This window comes from Rhynchophorus ferrugineus, unplaced genomic scaffold (assembly GCF_030347505.1).
Source record: "Rhynchophorus ferrugineus isolate W39M unplaced genomic scaffold, kcgeb_rfMv2 rfM9, whole genome shotgun sequence".
Taxonomy (NCBI): Eukaryota; Metazoa; Arthropoda; class Insecta; order Coleoptera; family Curculionidae; genus Rhynchophorus; species Rhynchophorus ferrugineus.
Genome location: NW_027472588.1, coordinates 13,716,410 through 13,729,925, shown reverse-complemented (window position 1 = coordinate 13,729,925; position 13,516 = coordinate 13,716,410). Strand labels below are relative to the sequence as shown.

The following is a 13,516-nucleotide window of genomic DNA, read 5'->3' as shown; positions in this document are numbered from 1 at the left end:
TATAGAACGCTCAAGATGCGTTATTTCTGTTGTATGATTTTAATAAATCTGCAACCGTAGACCATAAAACAGTTTAGGAACTTACTGAAATTCTTTTTTGGAGAAAACACTTTTCGACGAGTTAGCAATTGACGAAACAACTGTTTCCGATGTTGCATGCGATGGTATGGAGTTTTGACGTACTGCGACTGGGAATGAAACGCAAATATTTGTTGTATCAGAAGAATCAATCATGGATTTACAGATAACTTCATAGTAATACAGTTATGGTCGAAATCAACAAGTTGTAGAGCATGAAGAGCTGTTAAAACCGAATGAAAATGGATCGATAAATAGATCACTGCCAAATCAACATTGTAAAATAAATAAAGTATCAATTTTGTTCAATAAATGTCTTTTTAAAATGCAAAAATGATCGGATCGTTCAATCGCTTCATAAATATTATATCTATAGACTATCCAAAGTAGCAGTGAACTTACCACATCAAAATTTATAATCTATTGCCTATAGCAGTTTCTTAATTGGTTTTAGTACCAGGCAATATTTCCTTCTATTCTAGTTAAAAAGAGACACAATGCTGCCTGTTAAGTTCGAACAGTTAACCGAATCAGCCTGAAAAAGTCGTTCGGTTTTCAAATGCCTGCAAAATTCTTCAAAACATTAGTGATAATAAGAGGTTATAGACCGGCAAATGCTAGTTTGGTGTTTTGGAAGTTTTAATAAATTTTAAATCGCTGCTTAATATTTTTGATTACGCTGGTAGAAAATGCCGAGGCTAAATAAATTATCAGTCAGAAATATGTTACACCCTTAATCAATTACTTCGAACATAAACGAGGTAATGGGGGTTCTTACCAGTAAAATGCATTAGAGAGGTAAGTATTATTACTATAAAATATTAAATGGCAGAAATTCTTATTTTGTTGCAGCTCCACTGAATATTAGTATGGCCACTATAACTAAAATCTTCCAAATTAAACAGAAACGATATAATTTTGGATTCACCGAAAAGAAAGTATATACATAACTTGATGTTAGCTCTATTCAAGATTAAATTTATGAAATGTATAAAACTGGAAGTATTTTTTTTAATATAAGGATAATTTAATACAACTATTTCAGCGATGACTGTTAGCATAGAAGTACCCATAGAAACTGAAGGATACAGAGCTCTTTAAGGGATATAAGTCATCACTTATGTATAGACATAAATATTTCAAAAGTTTTGAAGATACGATATTAAAGAACAAAGTATTTCAAAATGGCTCTTAGTAAATATAAATGAAATGTTTAATTGTGTTTTATGTAATTGACTTTTATATAAATAGACCTGAAAAAAGATACACAATATATTAGATGGCTAAATAATATAGCCTCAGAGTGGTCTTCCTCCCTATCACTGCATAGTCAATAAAACCGAATTGTTATGGGATATGGCAAATAATACCTACAGTAGATTTGCAGACTAAGAAAGATATGCAGGTAAGAACTTTTTGGATATGTGGAAAGAAATACACTCTCTACAATAACACCCTTTAGTATGGATGAAATCCATCAAACGCACAGCAGAAAGCATTGAAAAATATAGGAATTGTTAAGTGAAGTTTGATTGGTAATTAACAACTTAGTTATTGACTTGACTAGTGGCCCAGAATGTGACAGTGAGTGAGGAAGAAACTTTCTGAATGTGAGATTATGATTCAATACTGACAATACCAAAACATAGTGCTGAGAGTGCAAACAACTAAAGGTGAGTATATAATTAACATGGATAACTGTAGAAAATCATATTGTAGACCGTTAAATATTTAATTACATATGTATGTGTGTATTTGTAATTTACATATATATGTGTAACAGGTCAACTGAAAAGTCCCTAGGTTACCATAGAAAAACACATTTTTTTGGCAAAATTACTATTTTTTATTCAACATAATTCCCTTTAATTGTGATACATTGATTATAACGACCCTACAACTTTTCGATACCATTTTTGTAGTACGATTTGTCCTTTGCTTCAAAATTGATCTCAGTTTTGTCGATCACCTCTTCATTCGAGGAAGATTTCTTCCAAGCGAGTATTTTTTTGAGATCTGAGAACAGGAAATAGTCTCTGGGAGCCAGATCTGGAGAATGCGGTAGATGTGGAAGAATTTCGAAGCGTTGTTTGGTCAAGCAACACTTTCTTTTTCTTCAAATGCGGCCGTGTGTCGGCGATTTCGTCCTTGAAATGGCCCTATGACACTATGGAACTGTAGCTGTTGACGGTCCAATAGAGACGCCACAACCTTGCCAGTCGACTGTTACGTTTTCCTACGCTTTGGAGCTGGTTCATCATGTGCAGTACACTCTTATGACTGTTTATTGGACTTGGGAGTGAAATAGTGGGCCACGTTTCATCCATTGTCACATATCAACGCAAAAACTCGGGTTTATTACGCTTGATCATCTTCAAACTCTGCTCCGAATCATCAACTCGTCGTTGTTTTTGGCCAAAAGTGAGCTCGCGCAGCACCCATTTTGCACAGAGCTTTCTAATAATAAAATATTCGTGAATGATATGATGCACACGGTCAGTTGATATCTCTAGTGTGTATGCTATTTCATTCAGTTTCAATTTACGGTTATTCAAAATCATTTTGTGGATTTTTAAATGTTTTCGTCGGTAACAAGCTTTGGGTGTCCACTGCGTTTACCGTCTTCGGTGCTCATTTCACCACATCTAAACTTAGCATACCAATCCCTGATGGTTGATTTTCCTGGGGCAGTGTCGGGAAACTAGTCATCGAGCCCAGTGTTTGCTTCAACCGTATTTTGTCCCTTCAAAAAGCAATATTTTATCAACACACGAAAATTCAATAATCAAATTTATACACGCATCTTTTGAGGCTTAGGGCTAATTAAAAAATAATTGGATTTAATTCTAGTAGTGCCATCGATGTGTCCGGGGGGGGGGGGACTTCTCAATTGACCTGTTACAAATGTATTAAAGATAATGCAGTGATTAAATCTAATTTTATCAAGGAAAATGTACACAGATAGTAACATTAGAAACAAGGAGAAATATTGAATATGACAAATGTTACATAATAAAAACAAAATACATTACTTAGATGCCTATTTATTAACTGGATGTATTAAGCCTACTAGCCAGAATACACTACAGGTGGTGTAGAAATTAGTTACATTTATATAGAATAAAATAACTCTAACCTATAAACTATTGTGGCTGTTTAATTTACTGTTCTTAAATTTACTTGTTATTACTTTAAGATAATATGTTCATTAGATGTACTGTAATGTTAAAATAAATTATATTATTAAATTATTATCACATAATATTATTAAACAATTTTGTGCAATGAATGAATTAATGCTAAAAGGCGTAAAATGTGGCAACATTGCGCCATTTTGAGGTTATAAATTAAGATGATGTGAAATTGCTGCTACTTTGGATAGACTATAGTTAACATTTGTATTAAGTTAGAATTAATTTAAGTAATAAGTTTCATGTAATACTTATGTGTAAACAATATAACAATTATATAGTAATTAATTTTAAAAAAATATAATTAATGGTTCAAATGGGAGTACTTATTTATAAATCAATATAAAACCTATTTGAAAATGTAATTAATACAAACAAAGAGTTTCCCTTTAAATTCCCATCAAATTACCTCAAACAATGGTATAATTTTTCTTCCGTTAAAATACCTGATCTGACGTAATCGTATCATGATTAATGGTCGAAAACAAATGAAATGTCACGCACCTGAACAATTCTCTGACGCATCGTCATCTTCCGCCGTATTCCTGCAACACTGGCTGCATCTCGAGCACATTTCACCGCCCACCGACGTAACTCGTTCACCACGACCGTATCCAGCAGGAACCGGGCGCGAAACTGAAGACTTCCGAGAGAAGATGTCTCGAGTGGTCGAAACAAGATAGCGTCGCCGTTGAATAAGAGTGCACTAAATCTGGTCGAGACATTTGTTAAACATGTGAACAGGCCTGAACGAAAATAGTCTTGGTGGCGAATGCCATAATTGTTTTAACGCATGAGCGATCGTCTCGTTCGTCGTTTCTAGTCGACATTGAATTTAATTATCTAGCGATTGTTTTTTTTCTGTACTGTTTTGGTTGTTTGGTGGACGTGCATTGTAAACCTTAATATCGCAACAGCTGACCAAACCGTATCTGCGTAAATGTATTTTATTATCAATAAATGTTAATGTATTATAATATTATAATTATGTAACATTTTGACTAGTAGTTTTAGGTCCCTATTGTTCTTTTATTAGCTAATTATGGTGTTACGAATAACGGTATATTAGAATAACACAGTAGATAAAATCAGGAAACTGTGTGCGCTATATTAGAAAAATATATGTTAAATATAAGTTACTATGTCTAATGTCCAACGATGGCAGTAATTTAAAATTGTTATACTTATGAATGTCAAATAAAATTCCTATATTTTAGGATAACGAACAGATTATCAAGCGGCATAATATATGAAACATCACTTTAATTTAATATGAGGTAACTATAATTACTTTTCAATAGTTTTATATGAAAATCCAGTAATTAAATTTAAAATAGGGTCAGTAGCTACAGCATGCCTACAGCATTTTAAGATAATTTCTTAACATATTATTTCTTAAGAACTTTCTGTAAGGAAATACATTATTCCAAATAAAAGTATGATTAATTTAACTAGGCTTTGTTAGAACTTCGTTTTTTTTTTGATCATTAATTCGTCAGAAATCTACTGGCAGTCTTTTACGAATGCTCTTATAAGAAAAAGTTTCAATTCTTCACAAGTTACTTTTTTATAATTCATATGCAATTTAGGTTTAAAAATATATGCAAAGTACATAAAAATTAAGGTATATTAGAAAAAGATGAGTATTGAAAAGAATCATGCATCTAATGAATCTTTTTGATTACGTCTGAATGAACTACGGAATATTCTAGTGGAAGTAAATACGAACCAAATGAATAAGAATGTTAATGACAATTAATGAGGCAGATGTGGTTCAAGCAGCATTTGTAGCAGAAAATTTAGAAAAAGAAAGCTTTTAAGTTGAAGTCCTTTATAAATTATTTATTATATACAACTTATGTTATATTTATAACCATATGTTTATAAAATATGTACAGAATTAGGATACATTACTTAATTTATAAAAATCGGACACTAATGATAAAATAAGTGTATATAAAAAAGCAACCTAATGAAGCTTTCTCATGATGACTTCTATTCCGATAAGTCCTTCTGAAAATGAATGCAAATTAGATGAATAAGAATTTTCGTCAATTAATGATGCAGATATTGAAACAGCATAACAAAAAATTAACAGATTTTTGTAAAATAACAGTTGTTCCTCCAAAATTAAACTAAATTGGTACCTTATTCAACCGATATATGCCTGTCAGACTTCTAGCTATCTCTTGATCTCAGAAAATCTCTGCGAGTGTATCGTTTTAACTCCTGAATGAAATTAAGAATTTATTAAAGAGGACTTTAGTGGGCCTACCAGAAATCAAATTCGACACCTATTTTTAAGACTAAATCGAAACGATGCTATAAATCCATTATATTTAACGAGGACTATTTTAATGGGCACGAAATAACGTTTGAAAAATAATTCATCTACGTTTTCGGTACTACTAGTTTTTGATTACAATGTAGTACTTAAAATAGACAGTACCTAAGGGGTGTAGAAGTATTAGTCTACATTTTTAAAATAGTCTAGCTAGATTGAGCATGTATTGTTTATTTTAATCTCTAAATTATATTTTATTCCATCAATAATTTTCAGTAGATAAAAAAGTATAAACTACAGTTATTTCAACGCAAAATTATCAAAACCAGCATAAAAAATACAAAATCAATGATACGACACTCGAAGCTTTACATAATGATGCTAAATGCATTATAAATCATATCAAAATAACTCTTGGACGACGAAATACCATTTGCAAAAGAACAAGAAACGATTCCTTATACCCATTGAATATATTAAAAGAATATTAAGAGAACTCCAAACGGAAACAATTTTTGATAAAGACAGGTACCAGGAATACCAACTCATCTAAGAATTTACCACTAAAAACATTCAGAAGATAGTGATATATGATGTACTCCTATATATTATACATGCCTTTATTAATATGTACCGTCAATTCTAGCTAATTCTTTTAAACGTATCCAAATTTCTCCAACTGTATTTCAACCAACAGAAACCTAATTTCTATTAAAAAGTGTCTTACATTCAATAATATAAAAAGCAACAATTTACAATGTCTGATTTATAACATCATATCGTAAAATTGTGGTATAACAGACATTAGTATTACCGATTTTTTATCAGCATCCCATATATTTTTTTATTCTTAAATTATTATAGACAAAAAATTTAATAGAAGCCTACTTAAAAGCGTATGAAGAAACGGAAATAAAAGTTGAGATTTAATAAAATCATCATAGTAGATCAAGACGAATGATTCGGGATTCAAAAATGATCTTTATCGAACATTATTCTCGTATGTGATCCTCTTTTCATCGCAGGTAATCGTTTGTTTCAGAAATCCTTCGATTTCATTTCTATTTTGCTCACAATACTTAATGGTATAAATGGGGGTATTTACAAATGGAAAAACAAAAAACTACTCACAAATGGAAACTAAATCCATTAATTATTTAATTGATAATTAATATGGATACAAAGAAAAGCTGGGTACTTGAGCTTCTATTTGTATCCATTTATATGTACATGATTTAAAACTGTTTAATGGTCGATGTTTATCATATATCAGTAGCGTTGTCGCGAGATGAAATACGGCAGTTTGCTTCAATATATTTAAGGGGATATTCTAGTTCTTTAAAAATATACTCTTAAGAGGATTATTCAATATTTAAATTATTTTCCGATATATATAGCTATTGTAGTGACGTAGTATCTAAACCGCGATATCTAAAAACAACATTTCAAGCGAATCTTTATCGAAAATACCTTTTCCAAGACGATTATTTATACGATTATACCTTGTAAAATCCGTGAAAATCTATATGAAAACTAACGGCCCAACAAACGTTGTCCTACCCTACGATTGGCTTTTGGATGGAATACTTAATATTTAGAATATATTACATCCACAATACCATTCATTTAATGATTTTGTTATACGTTCTTGTAATCGAAAAATGTTTAAAATATAAAAAAATCCTGGAACGCTGTAGCAAGGCCACATGCAGGGGACGGTTGTGAATCTAAACCATTCCCTAATTCACATAAACAGACAGGAAAAAATTCATCAAATCAGACCAACCGTTTAAGAGGAGCTCAATTACGTAAATTAGGACAGAAGAATTATATATGTAAAGATAGTTAAAGGGACCGCGCTAGTTCTTCTACCGTTTTCATCAGATCTTGTTTTGTCTGTCTACTGCTATTGCCCGAGCAGCATATACTTTTATTTGGAGAAGCTAACAATTACGCCAATCTTTAGATCACCTCAAAATACTAAGACTTTTTCTATTATACATTGTACTAATTGTATTTCTGAATAATAATAAAAAGGGTTAAAAGTATTTGAAAATTTACAACAATAAATTAGAATCTATAAAAATTCTGGAAAATCAAATCTAACCCCTTTGAGAAACGCCTATTAAGATATTATTTTATATATGTCCGTTCTATTAATAGTAGCTACACCTATCTCAAGGGATTTTGGTTTGCTATTACTTCGTCTGCTGCAGCAGCTGTTGAGAATTTATGAAAGTCAATTAATTTCGAGGGAAGCCTGTGTCTACCCGAGAAAGACAGTAGTCATTTATTAAGCACAACCGACGAATACCAATTAAACGTTGTAACATAATCTTCATCGGTTCATCTTCTATGTTAATAATGTGAAAGGAAACGGGTAACTATCTTGCTGCGGACGATTTGGCGAATTTCGGCGATTTGATTGGATTTAAGGATTATTACGCTCCGTGACATTTCTACATGATAGCTCTCCAATCCCAATAAGGTATCAGGTTTTATGGAATTGTGTTAGATGTCCTTATTCCATGGTTTTGTGCTGACATCGATGTTAATAATGCTTCCGTTTTTTTTTTGCTCACATATTAAACCGATAAGATTTAATTTTATAGGAATGCTTTTCGAGGTATTGCTAGTTTTTGACTGATAAATTACACCCTATTTATTTGCACATTATTATACATATTCCCTGGTCATTGCTCGTGATTGCAAGGAATATCTAATATTACTTATAAGTTTAGATTTAAAGTTTGTAATGTTACTGTGAAAAAATTCAGATTAGTTAAGGTAATATTGTTAAGAAAATATAATTCATTAATAATTATAATATAATTTGTTAAGAAAATTGCTAAATACTTATAATTAGTGCATTTGGGAAACGAAATCTCCCCTGAAAGCCCCAACAAGCCCCTTTTGTGTACATGTCTAGTAACTAAAGAACTTCTTCCATTTCATGAAGATATAGCAGTGGTATTTCATGTTTAATTTGATGCAAGCTATATATGTAATGTTTTGCGACTAATCATTTTGCTTATCAGGAAAATGTTAGATTAGCAACCCTTCTGCAGTTACTAAAAGCATCCCTTAACAAAATAATATATTGCAGTTGAAGTGAAAGCATCGCAGTTCAGGTTATAAGGTCACCAAACGGGAGATAAAGTTGCTCAAAGTGAAAATTGGAATTATGAAACATTCATGCGCTAAAAAATATCTCTGGTCCATGGATTATTGGCAGATATATCAAAGTTCAAGGCCTAAGGCAATTGAAGACGGACTAAAGTTGTTTTGAACTGCGGTAATTAAAGAACATCAAATAAAAATCTTAATTTGAAGTACTCTCTCAAAAATTAGGCTTAAGGAGAGTTTGTAACAGGTCAATTGAAAAGTCCCCGGCCTGACACATAGATGGCGCTACAACAATTGAATCCTTATGTTTTTTTTAGTTAGCCCTAACCCTCAAAAGATTCGTGTATAAATTTGACAGTTGTCGGATCATTAGTATGTGAATTATAGCAATTCGAGTGCAGCAACATTTGGCAAGCAACAGCAGCAACATGGATAAAATGGAATTTCGCCTTTTGATAAAATATTGTTTTTTGAAGGGAAAAAATACAGTTGAAGCAAAAACTTGGCCTGATGCCGAGTTTCTGGACACTGCCCCAGGAAAATCAACCATCAAGGATTGGTATGCTAAATTTAAACGTGGTGAAATGAGCACCGAAGACGGTGAACGCAGAAAAGGGTTTGTTACGGACGAAAATATTAAAAATCCACAAAATTATTTTGAATGGCCGTAAATTGAAATTGAGTGGAATGGCAGACACTCTAAAGATATCAACTGAATGTGTACATCATATCCTTTCGCGAATATTTGGATATGGGAAAGCTCTGTGCAAAGTGGGTGCCGCGCGAGGTCACTTTTGACCAAAAGCAACGACGAGTTGATGATCCGGAGCAGCGTTTAAAGATGGTCAAGCATAATAAACCCGAGTTTTTGCATCGATATGTGACAATAGATAATGTAATATGGCTCCATCATTTCACTTCAAAGTCCAATCGACAGTCATTCAAGTGGACTGTACACGATGAACCTGCCCCAAAGCGTGGGAAAATGCAACAGTCCGCTGGTAAGTTTATGACGTCTGTATTTTGGGATTCGCATGGAATAATTTTCATTGACTACCTTGAAAAAGGAAGGACCATCCACAGCGACTATTACGTAGCGTTGTTGGACCGTTTGAAGGACGAAATCGCCAATAAATGGCCGCATATGAAGAAAAAGAAACTGCTGCTTCACCAAGACAATGCACCGTGTGACAAGTCAGTGAATACAATGGCAAAAATGCTTGAATTCGGCTTCGAGTTACATCGTCATCCCCCGTATTCTCCAGATCTGGCCCCCAGCGACTATTTCCTGTACTCAGATCTCAAAAGAATGCTCGCTGGGAAGACATTTTCGTCGAACGAAGAGGTGATCGCCGAAACTGGGGCCTATTTTGAAGCAAGGGACAAATCGTACTACAGAAATAGTATTGAAAAGTTGGAGGGTCGCTATAATTAGTATATCACCCTTGAAGGGAATTATGTTGAATAAAAAAAACTAATTTTGCCAAAAAAATGTGTTTTTCTGTGATAGACTGGGGACTTTTCAATTGATCTGTTAAATATATCATAATATTATATGCATAGCAAAATAAAACTTGACTTTAAAATAACTTTTAAGCTATTAAATCAAACCAAAATAACACATCTGTGCAAAGATACCTTCCAGATGGCCAGTACAATATTACCATAAAGGATTGTTGAAATAAGGATATTATTGTTGAGAAATTATACTACAAAACTGAATTAATTTTTCACTATAAATCCATATTAATGTGTCTATTTCTGGGCATTTTTTCCCGGTGAGTTGTTGAACAATCTAATATATTAAAAAACCAAATATGTATTGGAAACTACACGCAAAATTAATTCAAATAATACGTAACGGCATGAACGGAAATAAACAAACAACTACATAACTTTTGCCCCTACATTTCACCCCAACAATACTATCGCCATTACTCTTGCTGACTTCCATCGGATAGAGATCGACATGGCCTTGGTATAACTTCAAGTTTCTGAATGATTCAGTGGTTTCAAACTGAGAAACGAATACTTGTGCATTCGACAGTAGTTAGACCGATATTTCAGGATACCGTCGAAGATAAGTTGTAACTATTTGAAGTTTCCAGATGGAGATGCTATCGTATTATTTGTTTGTATCGATTTCTAAAGGTTCGAATGATCTAGCGATGCATTTTTAGCTACGCTATTTTTTTGGCTTACCAGAACGATAAAAAATGTATGTCAAGCAAAATTAAAATATGTACGAAGACACATTGTTACACACATCGTACTTTAATTCAGTGATTTAAGCTTTTGTTTTCAGCTGTATAATTTTTTCGTCTGTAATTAGGGACTGCTTTTCTAGATATACCTCAGGCTTTTGACAAAGTATGGCATACGGGCTTGCAGGTTAATAAACTAAAGAAACTTCTCCCTCATCCGGACTATCAGTTACTAAATTCGTATCTCACTGATATTTTATTTTAAATCAAGGCGATGAACATACCGAATTAAATCCCATATATTCAGGAGTTCCGCAAAGTAGTGTACTGGGCCCAGTACTGTATCTTCTGTATACGGCCGATCTGCCCACAAAAATAATTACTGTGACAACAAATGCAGACGACACCAATGAATCCATATCCATAGTCCATCCATAGTCCAATAAAAGATTGTTTAAAAGCTAACAAAGAGGCAATGTAAAAAGTGTTGCTAAAAACACAATTACACGGACAAGAAGTACAAATCAAGAAGCTCTCTGCATAGTATACTGTCTAGACATATGGCTTTTCATATTGAAATAAATATCAAAGAACGTTCGTTAAATAGATTACCGAATACCAAAAAACTGAATTTCGATAAGTTTAGCAACAGGCTGATCTTCAAAGACATGGAAACAGGTGTACCCGAGAATTATTCAATTGTACTCATAAATCTTTCATTTTGTGTAACTCCTTCCAAGTAAAGGTTCAGAAGCTGCCTCTTAACTCGAAAATTCATAAAATTAAGTATGGTGGATATTTCAAGATGAAGACACTTGGAAACGCCCTTTACGTTAGTGCAGTTTCTATAAACAATATATTAGCTTACAATGACATTATTGAACTTTTGGTGTTTGCAAAGCAACCCTCAGAAGACCTAGGACATTATTTATCATCCGATTATTACAGCTAGTATTTTCTTCTTTTACAATTAAACCAAATTTAGCCGGCAATCATCAAAAGTTGCGTCAAATAACTCCATCCCCGTTTATGTACAATCCTCAAACTTTTGAAGCTCATCATATTCAAATGAATGGACTCGTTAATTGTCAAAATAAGTGGAAATTATGTATGTTTATGTAAGGCTTACCGCTCTTCCAATTTTTTATTATAGCTGATGAAAATATATTTGCTTCAAAAAGTTTTCAAAAAAATATTATTAAAACAATGTAATTTTTGGTTCAGTGTTAAAATGTGTGTTTAAAATGTATCCTAAAATATCTTTGTATAAAAATCTTGCAAATTAATGAAAGAACGCAGAGTGCGTTATAAATAGATCTATATTTTGAGGTGTAGAAGCTTTGACCCAAATACGATCGCTATACTACTAAACATGTAGGAGTTATAGCCATTGCTAAGTAAATTTTATTTATGAGCACGATCGGTCATGTAACTTCGCCCCGAAATCGCGTGACTTTGGCCTTGTTTACACCAAATTGGCCCTCGCATCCAAGGTTTCGAACACTCGCTCTATAAAATGAAACAGATCCTTTATAAGAGCGTTGGGTTGTAAATAGTAAATGAGACGTTTTACTCTACGTTAAACTGGAAATGTTTTTTTAATAATTTTTTTATTTTTAGAGTCACTTTTATCCCTTGTACTTGTTGGATTCAATCGATTTGTTTGCTTTGATCTATACAAGTCAATAAGTGTAATCTTTACGAATTTCCAAAAAAATGCCTAAATTATATCGGATTTCACCTAATTGGAATTTTTGCCGCTAGTTTGGCTGGAATCATATACAACGTGGGGCAAAAGTGCCACTGCTATTTTGATTGCCTATAACTTTGCTCAAAAAAAAGATAAATAAGTTTGGTTTACATAAAAAGTTTACTTGGTCTTTACATTTTTTTTGCGATATGATTAAAATTATTATTATCGGCTAAATGGTGACCGAGATTCACTATGCAACTTTCGGCTTTTTTAAAGGCATTTCTCATTACATCCTGTAACCTGTGAGGGTAAATTTCTTCAATTTCTTGACGAATATTGTCTTTAAATGATGAATTATTTGGGGCTTATTCACATAAACTTTTAATTTTAAAAAACCCCATAAGAAAAAATCTGGTGCTGTTAAATCCGGAGATTTGGCTGCCCATGCTAAATCACCACTTCGCAAAATTATTCTTCCTGGAAAGACGTCATTCAATAATTGAATTGCTGAACGAGTTGTATGTGCTGTGGCCCCATCTTGCTGAAACCACATGTCTTCTAGTCCTTGCTCTTCCATTTCAGGTACAAGACAATTTCGAAACATGTCTTGGTACCGTTCAGAAGTAGCAGTAACTGTAACACCTTGGTCATTTGCAAAAAAAATAGGGACCAATTATATTTCCAGCATAAATACCCGACCATACAGTTGTTTCTTAGTGGATGCAATGATGTTTGATGAATTAATTGAGGATTCTGTGTTCCCCAAAACTAACTGTTCTGTTTTTGACGTGGCCACTGAGAATAAAATGGGCTTCATCACCATTACCGATTTACATGAAAAATTTTCAATTTCATCAGACAGCCTTAGGATTGCATTACTGTACTCAAATAGTTGATCAGGATCTCTATCTTTCAAAATTCGCCCTAAACTGCATGCAGA

The 13,516-nt window shown here is 32.9% G+C and overlaps 1 protein-coding gene across 5 annotated transcripts in view; it reads right to left on the bottom strand.

The window, feature by feature from the left end:
• Window positions 1-13,516, bottom strand: part of LOC143202294 (coiled-coil domain-containing protein AGAP005037) — a 526,529-nt gene that overhangs the window by 446,255 nt on the left and 66,758 nt on the right. The window contains exon 1 of one of the 5 annotated variants that reach the window (XM_076413736.1): window positions 3,774-3,975. The exons of the other annotated variants lie outside the window; for them this stretch is intronic. Within the exon in view, the coding sequence (XP_076269851.1) occupies window positions 3,774-3,843 (70 nt within the window). The 5' untranslated portion in view covers window positions 3,844-3,975. Of the gene's footprint in view, window positions 1-3,773; window positions 3,976-13,516 lie in introns of those variants that run through there. 5 annotated transcript variants of the gene reach the window in all.